Source organism: Phoenix dactylifera, chromosome 5 (genome assembly GCF_051530095.1).
Source record: "Phoenix dactylifera cultivar Ajwa chromosome 5, Ajwa_hap1_PhDact_Kaust_v1.1, whole genome shotgun sequence".
NCBI lineage: Eukaryota > Viridiplantae > Streptophyta > Magnoliopsida > Arecales > Arecaceae > Phoenix > Phoenix dactylifera.
The window spans coordinates 33,162,569-33,172,240 of record NC_143194.1 but is presented as its reverse complement, the minus strand read 5'-3'; the positions used below and the strand labels follow the sequence as shown (position 1 = coordinate 33,172,240).

At 40.8% G+C, this 9,672-nt stretch overlaps 1 protein-coding gene and 1 long non-coding RNA gene across 2 annotated transcripts; one reads left to right on the top strand and one right to left on the bottom strand.

The window, feature by feature from the left end:
* Positions 1–291: 291 nt before the first annotated feature.
* On the top strand, positions 292–1,118 carry LOC148703568 (uncharacterized). The gene is made up of 2 exons (XR_015987400.1): positions 292–515; positions 655–1,118. It is a non-coding gene; the product is annotated as an uncharacterized LOC148703568 (long non-coding RNA).
* A 1,175-nt stretch (positions 1,119–2,293) lies between these two features.
* Positions 2,294–7,806, bottom strand: LOC103702999 (protein trichome birefringence-like 38). Its single transcript, XM_008785682.6, has 5 exons — positions 7,436–7,806; positions 7,163–7,334; positions 4,849–5,024; positions 4,596–4,754; positions 2,294–2,872 (listed from the first exon to the last, which is right to left on the bottom strand). Exons 1-5 carry the CDS (start codon positions 7,756–7,758, stop codon positions 2,581–2,583), a joined length of 1,122 nt encoding a protein of 373 aa, XP_008783904.4. The 5' UTR covers positions 7,759–7,806; the 3' UTR covers positions 2,294–2,580.
* Between the last annotated feature and the right edge of the window lie 1,866 nt (positions 7,807–9,672).

Sequence of the window (9,672 nt, the reverse complement as noted above, 5' to 3'; positions counted from 1 at the left end):
ATTACCAAAAATTTGTAGTCGTTTTAGAGCCAAGTTTCTTTCCACTTGCTCATCATTTTTCATTTTTATTTATTTATTTATTTATTTATTATTTTATTTCTTTTTTTCCCTTCTTTTCTTTTTTCTTTTTTCTTTTCCTTTCTTTTCTTTTCCTTCTTTTTTTTTTCCTTTCTTTTCTTTTTTTCTTTTTTTTTTCCTTCCTTTTCTTTTCTTTTTCTTTCCTTTTCTTTTTCTTTCCTTTTCTTTTCTTCTCTTCTTCCTGTTTCTTCCCGAAGCTTCTCCTCTTCTTTCGTCTTTTTGTTTCTCCTCTTCTCCTCCATTTCTTCTTCTCTTCTCCTTCTTCTTTCCAGAGCTCCTTCCGACTTTTTCTCCTTCTTTCTTTCTTCTCCTTTCTTCTTCCACGAAGGAAGGAAGGCGAGCTCGGGAGGGAGGCTAGCGGGAGCCCACCCCATCGTGGGGAGCACAGGAAGGGCCTCCGACCGAGGATCGGCGGCGCTACGGCCATGGATCCACCGGTAAGTGGCCATTCCCTCCTCCTTCTTCTCTTCTTTTTCTTCTTTTTTTATTCTTCTTTTCTTCTTCCTCTTCTTTCTTCTTCTTTCCTCTTATCCTTTTTCTTGTTTTTTTTCTTCTTTTCCTTTTCCGATTCATCAGATCTCCCCTCTTTTCCCACGAAGCAAGGGGGAGATCTCCCTGTCAGATCGCTCGGGAGGAGCTGGGCCGAGGCCGACGATGCCCGCGACCGGCTAGCAGCGCCCGCGGGACGGCTGCGGTGAAGGATAGTTTGGTCAACATCAGATCACCGCGCTTCGGTGATGTTGGAAACCCGTCCTCAAGGACGGGTATCCGATCACTGGACTGGACGGTGATCTAAAAAGTGGGGTGATCCGATATCACCGCCACGTAGGATTACTAAGATGAAACCAAACACGGTGATTTTATCAGTTCATCCGGATCACCCTTGATCCTGGGGTTATCACCCCATACCAAACGCCCCCATTAGGGGCGGGACACGGCGCTTCAGATCAGTGCGGCTGCATCCATATCCGAAACCAACCCAGATCACATCCCAAATCATATTACATAATAAATCAGTCAGTTTATTGGATTTTTAAGTATGAGGTTGATGCCCAGATCCTAACAAGGTTTTGACTTTGATTTTGGACCTGATCAGGTTAGTACGTTCAATTTGTTTGCTAGGTGCACTGGGTGTCATTTCCGCACGGGAGAAGCCATAGGCACCGGAGCCCCTCATTTCATTGTTTTTTTGTCTATTGCTTGGCTTCCGTCCTTCCATGAAACTAATCAAAACAATCTTAGATGTTGCATTAACGACTAAACAAATTTCATTGGAAGTTGATTCATCATTAGAGATCATTAGAGCATAATTATTCATACAGGAGCCACACATCTCCAATCTCTATTTCGAGTTGAATGTTGAGTTTAAGGAAGCCGGGGAAACCTCCTTTTTGATACTATGACTTGGATGCTAAGCGTATTTGGTGGAGGATAATTCACTGACGATTGCCTCTTAGATTAGTGATAGATGAAAGCACAGCGTGATCTGGCATCTAGATATCGAGGCCTATGGTTGATAATGTCGCTTTATAGTTGGTTATTGAGGGTTGGTTTATTTTTTTTGAGAAGCCCGACAGCAGAAGGATGACTCCTTGTCTTGAAGGATATCTTGCCACTTAACTTCTCTACCAAGTGCATTCCAAGATAACATTAATCCATCTGTATTGAAAAATTGGCATTAATCTGTAAAGTCTTAAAATTAAAATAAATATTTATTTTTTTCCTGATCTAACCACTCAAGAATTTATCTAACCGAAAAAACGTGACTCCTGCGTCCTCTGCTCGTGCATCGCAAGCTTAGGCAATAATTTCTCTTCTAAATTGGCCTCTCTCGTTCGCTCGTTCGCTTTCAGCACGGCATTCCACGAGGCTAATGCGGCAATAAGAGGGCATTGCTGCTCTTGTAATTCTATTCCAGCTCTTTAAAGGGGCATTCCACGAGGCTAATGCGGCAATAAGGGGTATAGCTTCCTTTTGCCACACATACTGTAAAATCCGATTGATATTTATTCTTTGCAGGTGTATCTGCTTCTTGGTTTGGGTGCTCGATGAGAAATATTCTACTTCAAAGAAGTCAACTAGATTCTATTGAGATCACAAATTCTATATCTTCAGAATGGAATTTTTTTAACCCATGGACCATATGAACCAACCAAATGAGCAAATGATATCGATCTTTGTGATGCCCATGTTCTGAAAGACATGCTCTTAATTCTTGAAACGAAAGTTGAAAGCATTAATTTAACTTTTCCAAATTACAATGCAATGATCTGACCCTTATTGAGAACAATGTTTTGAACTTCCTTCACAACACACAGATTATTTCCCGCTCTCCATGATATCATCAGGGAGCAAAGAGAAACCTGCACAAATTATGAATAGCTGCTGCAAACAACTTGCAAATAAGAAATCTACCCTAGAAACAATACTGTGGTCAGAATAGTTTATGGTGAGGTGCTTCTTGTTTGCTTCTCTTTTCATGCAACCTTATCTCCACTTTAATTAACGGAGAGCTGCATACAGGAGCTGGTTCCACGTATCTGGAAGGCCTGCAACGCACCAGTGGCTGCAGTCCATGCCTGAATTGTCCCTATTGTATACAGATGGGTGGGCATCCTTTCTAAGCTGTGAGAGAAACGTGACATCCAATAGATATACCGGCGTTGACATGGCATGCAACACTCTCTGCATTATGGCCTGTGCTGGAAGGGAACCTCCTGGGTATGTTGGTCTAATCAATGGAAGAGCCTGTCCATAGCATCTCCTCGCATTGGGCTCACCCCAGTCCCTTCCTCTGATTCCCACAGTATTTATTCACAGGGAAGAGAAAAAAACAAGAGATATATAAGAAAAGATGATGCGGATAGTGACACTGACTGATCACAGATGTGGAACTTGAAAAGTCGCATTTAAAAACTTAGGGAAATAAAATGATCAGATACGGCCTATGTCATTTTATGGTAAGTATTCCGAGCCTACTTCTTGCTGAGGAACTACAGTAGGTAAATTTCAGAGCAAGCACTGCAGCGGAGAACATTTGGTTATATATAAGAAAGATGGAGAAGATGCCTTATTTACAAATAGCTATACGTAATGCAGTGAAAGCAAAGTGCAAGAAAATAGTTGATTAACTGCTGATCTGGAGCCGAGATCTCTATGCATGCAATTCCGACATACAAATAAGATACTTAACTAGATGTGGTGTGAGAATAAGATAAGAATGAATGTTGGTCAGAATTTGAAAGATTGCAGAATAAATCTTAAAATTTGATTCAAACAATATACTTGGCAGTGATGTTTGCAGGAATTAGGATCAGTTATAAAAATATCTGCTGTTTTTGGAACGACCACACTCCGGCTATGTCAATGTTTGTGCTGGGAGATATCTGCACTTTGTTAACTTGACTGAATTTACCTCTTGTTGATCGAGAAAAAGAGCCATGGCTGACCGATGGCTTAATGCGACTATTTTGTGCTCTGTGCACTCTAGGAAAGAACATAGATTAACATCATCTGATAGAATTAGAGTTAGTTTTTCGCACCAAGCGAGAGAGAGTGGAGGGTAAATTCTATGGTAGCATCAAGCAAATTTAAACGTTAGGCGACTAAAAACAATAGCATGATGGAGATCAGAAAGTTGATTTGGAAGGAAGGGTAGTAAGAAATGTGGGTTGACGCAATAATTTTTTTTCTCTGCACCAGTGCAGTGTCAAGGGAAGATTTGACTTGATGACCGAGTTAATGACTGAATAAGAGCAAGTGGAAATTGAGGCAACTTAGAGGGAACTATTTTGCAAGAATATGGTACTGCCAATGTGATCTAAACATATAAGCGCAGCTAGAATTAAATGGGTTTTTTCAGAGCTAATCCCTGTAAAAAAATAGTTTGTCGGCTAGGTTAAGGGCATTATTATATAGCAACGGACACTCTGGAAATTAGTTGAAAAGAGTGAAAGTACCAACCTAATAGTGGCAAAAAGTAATGCTAACAAAATAACAGCAAGGAAACTGACTTCATGTCATTTATTATACAAGGTAGGCCCTCGTTGACTGTCATCCAACCATCATGATCTTGTTATCAATTGCCAGCCTGGTTTGCCTGCATGAAGTTTGCTCTTTAGCGACGAGGATCATTTGCATTGAATATCTTGTGAGGATCGGTGCAGATGAACGATAGGTAGATTTTGGATATTTATATATAATTAAAGAATCTAAATAATACCTTCCGACTAGCTATTTTGAATGAAATCTTGGATTATGACAAATAGTATCAGAGCGGAGCTGGCCTATAACCTATATGTACCAGAAAACACTGTAGCACGGATCCATTGGAACCCACCACGTGCTACTTATGGTGTTTGTTATTAGATTTGAATAGATTTGAACTTTTAGCTTGACGTTAGTCTGACACCGATTATTCGTTGGATAGATCTTAAGTACTTATATAGGATCAAAAAATCTAGTGCAGATAAATTGGTCATTGAGAGATTCTATTTGTTAGTTGCGAGCCAACTTACTGATAATGAGTTGGAGAGATCCCCTGGAAGAAGACTTTGGTGGTGGCCGGATTGACGTTAGCATCAACCCATCTGGCCCATGTGGAAAGCCCCTTATAGAAGGCCGCCAAGCGATTCATGTCTCGGTATATCCGGTTTCCATCTTGCACGTAGTCCCATCTACATGAGAAAGAGCACATGTCGTAACTGGAAAGAAGCACAATCTCGCTCAACAAACAAAATGAAGTCTCAGGAGACAGGATAGATCTCATACGGCTGGCTCCTTCCTCTGTGAGTCCACCAGTGCCATGTGTTGAAGATCAGCAAGTCAGCGCCAACCCATGCCCTCCCACTCTGTATGGAGTCTAGCTTGAGGACCCGTCCGATCCTTTCACGGACGATGTCCACTAGATACGTTGTCCGGTAGTACATAACTGAGACGCCGTAGTCCTGCAACCGTGTTGCCGACGTTAGCTTGGGTTCACAAATCAGGGGACGTCCTAGGGTTGCCAAATATGGAGGGTGGGACAGCAGTGAATAACTAGTTACATCATTTGTCTTGGCGAAGGATCAAAACAACAACAACAAATATATAGAAGGACAAGAAGAAAAGAACGATTGGGTGGCTTACATCTCCCTTTCATCAAAGAAAGAAAGAAAGAAAGAAACGAGCCAGCGGGCCGTGTATGCAAGTAATTTTGGGACGAAGGGGCAGTGCACAGTGGTGTACCTTATGAATTAGTTTCCACCAGAAAAGAAATAGAGGAATATGCCAATATGCACTCCAAGTGATTCACTTAGAAAAAGAGGTGTAATTCGTCGCTCTAAATGTATAATATGAAGGATTTATCAGCGAATACAGGCAGGCAATTTCAAAGTGAGTTATATGATCGAGAATTCCTAGATGAGATGACATTACTCTTTTTTTTTTTGAGAAAGAAAAGAGAAATGACACGATATCTGTGCTCTAGTTTCTTTTCCGGCCTTCTGGTCGGAGCATTCTTTATCATCTCTTGGTTGTTGGTATTGTGCCGGAGAGACCTTTGGGCTACTTTATCCGTACGCTAATGTCTTTATTTATTTATTTTTTGCTTGCTAGGAACGCTAATGTCTTTATTTACAGATGAAGATGATAAAGACGGACTTTTACCAGGACTAACCCCTTAAAAGTTAAAACAGAAGGGTGATTGCCGCCGGTACCTTTTATGCATTCGGGATATTTTCTCTGTGATGTTGTAGCCGAGATTCAAATTTCCAATCAACCAATGGTACGGACTCGCACAACATTCTAAAACTTGCCGCTTTAGGAGAGAGTGCTGCGCCGCCGCTTTATAACAGATTAATATGCATGCAGAGATGTTTTTCAACCGTTTTGACACAGACCGTAACAACCTAAAACCTTATTAAAAAAAATAACCAAAAAAAATATTATTTAAAATTTTTAATTTTATATAAATATTTAAAACCTATCTAGTAGAACTGAATATATGTTCGTATAGATATTTATACAGATAAAATTAAAATGGCTGGTGTTGCTACTTCATTGTTCAGAGAAAAAAACAACAGGTTGGAGAAAAGTGTTATGTGCCCTGTGCTCTACTTCTATCAACAAAAGTAGAAAAGTTTGATTTAACCCATAATATGTTAGTTCTTTTGAAAGAAGTCTTCAAGACACTGGTGTGAGACTAGCCTTCAATTGATATAGTACATTGGAGTTTTACATTTTCATTAACACTAAAGGTTAAGCATAATTATTTAATATGGTGCTCTTTTATTATTTTTTTATAAAAAGGTGGGAAAGATCCTAAAAAATGGTTCCCACTTTTGTTTTTTTTTTGGAAAGGTGTTTTGGCTTGGTCGAACCTAATCAGATATTCTAGAGTGAGTGGGATCTAAAGCTACCTCAGTTTATACCTTTTCTATTAAAAAAAATATTTATTTTTTATATTTTCAACAACCTTCTCCCACCTATGATCTATCCCCCACCTATACGTGAGATCGCCTCAGGCCGCCTCCCTGCCATCGCTTAGCTCCTCACCAATTGGCTTCCATCTATTTTTTTACCAACTTTTTTATTTTATCTAGGTAAGATTTTTTTTTTTTTTTTTTTTGGTACAAGGTAAGGACTTTTCATTGGCAAGAACAAGAAGGCAAGAACCATGGACACGACTGGCTACAAATAGTTGACGGTGGATAAATCTTGACCATTTATGTTGTATCGGACAGCCAGATTTTTTTTATTGGGTAAAAGATGATTTATCCCCTGAGCTGGTTGAGCACCGCATGATATAGGAAAAGCTTGGGACCTCCACAGGGAAAGGGATAAATATGCACTGCTGTCTGCCATGATCTATGCTCTTGTTTGGCATTAAAAAAAAAGAAAAAGAATTAGGAAAAAAAAAAGAAAAAAAGATGGACGCCCGCACATGCAACTCGCAAAGTCATTCCAGGCTCTTCTCAAAAGAGCAGGCCGAACCAGCGAATAAAAGTTACATTAAACATATACTAAACGAAGAATTCGTTCGAAATCTATGTGTGTGTGTGTGTGAGAGAGAGAGAGAGAAAGAGAGGGAGGGAGAGAGAGAGACCTGAAATCTAACGTAGGAGAGGGGATCACTTCTGATGAATGAGGTCCTGGCATTGGGCACTGCGGCAAGGAGCATGCAATTGAGTGACACCCACTGGTTCAAGCTTATGGAGTCCCCAACAAACATTATCCTCTTCCCTTTCCACCTCCACAAGAAATCCTTCGCATCAAACCTGCACAACATTTCCAACTCAAGAAAGAAGATTCACAGATATAGAGAGCAGTAGGAAATAGACAGATTGCTTAATCCAGTTGTATATATCCTACGACCAACCTCGGGAGCTCGCATCCATTTGGCTTCCATCTGTACTTGAGGTACATCTTGTCCGGCCGGCCATAATTCTGGCAGTCGAACTCGGGGTCTATGAACGGGCAGCGCGACGAGTCGTAAAGGGGGTAGGAGTTGTCATAGACCCAGCTCCCTTGGAACAAGTTGCAGCTGATGTCGCTCGTCCCCTCCTTCCCATCCGTCGAATTGTGATGGAGCTGCTCATTCTCATGGTGATAGCCCTCTGGAAATGCTCCTTGCAGGGAGGCAACCAGGATAGCCAAGCAAGAGTAGCGGAACCAATACCCAGAACGGGTTTTAGCTCCCATGGAAGAATAAGAATAAGAATAGGGGAACAAAGCCTTTGGCGAGGGGGGCGGCGGAGTGATATAACGAGGGCAAATAAGCCTCTTGGTAGTTTTCCTTGGACGTAGTTGGATTACAAAAATCATTGTGTGTCACGAGTGTCGTTGGGTGGTAAACTTGTGAGATCCAGTTGAATTCCACTCACAGGAATCGATTGAGCAGCTGCAGCTGTTGCCTGTCGGTCAATTTGATAGCTCCAAGAACTTTTTTTTTTTTTTGTTAGGTACATTAATTGGCATCTAGTGGAGTAGACGAATTCGTGCTATAGTCCGAGAAGGATCGATAGGGTGAAGTCTATAGGGTGTTACAGTAGCGGTTAGGCCGGCGTTGGGGGTCCTCATTGTCTGATAGCCTAAACTTTGGACATAGCCATCGGTTCCACATGCATATCTAAATAGAAAAAACATGGCCTCGGCACCTAATAGACTCTTGCTGGTTCCATGGTGGAAGGGCTCGCTGTCATTGATGTGAAATGTGTCTTTTAACTTGTTGCAGTATGACTGCCTAAGTTCATTACATGATAAAAATCTGGAGCCGTCTCTACTTTCAAAGCTTCTCCTGTGTGATCAGTTAAGCATGGTTCTTTTGTATGAAAAGAATTGGCTGACAAAGCATGACATCATATCTTTTTTTCTCTCTAAAGCGACAGGTTTAGCATCAGGAAACCATTGAGCTAACAATGAGAGATTCTGAACGTGAGGGGGAAAAAAAGAAAATTTTAAAATATAAACAAGAACAAAATACGGATGTCTTGAATAATTCCTGATTAACTTGACTGTCCAAAATCAATTTCGAGAAATGCTCACATAAAAAAATGTATTAATATAAACGGCTACAATTTCCATTCAAGCAGTACACTCGAGGTTATATGTTATTGAACAAGATCAAGAAAGTATTTTGTCCAAGTATTGTGTCCTGAGCTTTTACAATACGTTATGTTTGATAATTAGATTACTGGATCCTAAGGTAGCAGCATGTAATTTATCCAAATAGGATAGGATACCACATCCAAAGCTTCTTAGTTTTAGCCGCTCATGTGCGGATCGACACGTGATCGAGGTATTTTGGACAAGATAACAATTATGAACAGGGAAGTGCGTGGAGGTAGATGATGGTACTGCATGCGACATCATTTTCACGGCGACAGCATGGTAGGCTTGCACACGCAATCATGGCGCCGATGGTTGCCCAGTTGCAATCATGGGCCACAGATGGTCCAATTTAGAAAAGCCCATGGCCCAACATTATGCAGCCACATCATGGTATTTATCCTGCACTATTTTGTCACTTATGCCACCTCTCTCTCTCCTCTATTTTTGTCTCTCTCTCTCTCTCTCTCTCTCTCTCTCTCTCTCTCTCTCTCTCTCTCTCTCTCTCTTTTGAAATTAAGAGGGACTAATTCCCACTTTTTTATCCTTATTTTCACTCAATGTCTCTCTACGTTGATTGTAATCAGGATTGGACCCTTATCTTCTTGCCCAAGCGGCAAGGGATGGTATGATCTGAAACATGCCCATATTGCACAGCTGACTGTAAGAAGGACTCCTGCCACTGTGCCACTCAGCAACTACAAGGATTGATAGAATGAAATCAAGGATTTGAAATCCATGAAGAACATATCTGAAGCAGGGCACCATTGCAAACATTTTACTGTCAAATACTATCAGTTTGCCCAAAAGAAAGCTATCAGACATCAACCAAGGTTCATCATGTATTGGGACACATTCTCATGGGGGCAAGGACATCCTAGGAGGATACGGTTGAGACAAACAATTGTGCTTGAGAACTTGTTAGATTTAAACTACAATCACCATGATATATAGGATTTGATGGAATCCTGGATGTACTAGCTAGTAGGCAAGAATTAGACCAGAGTA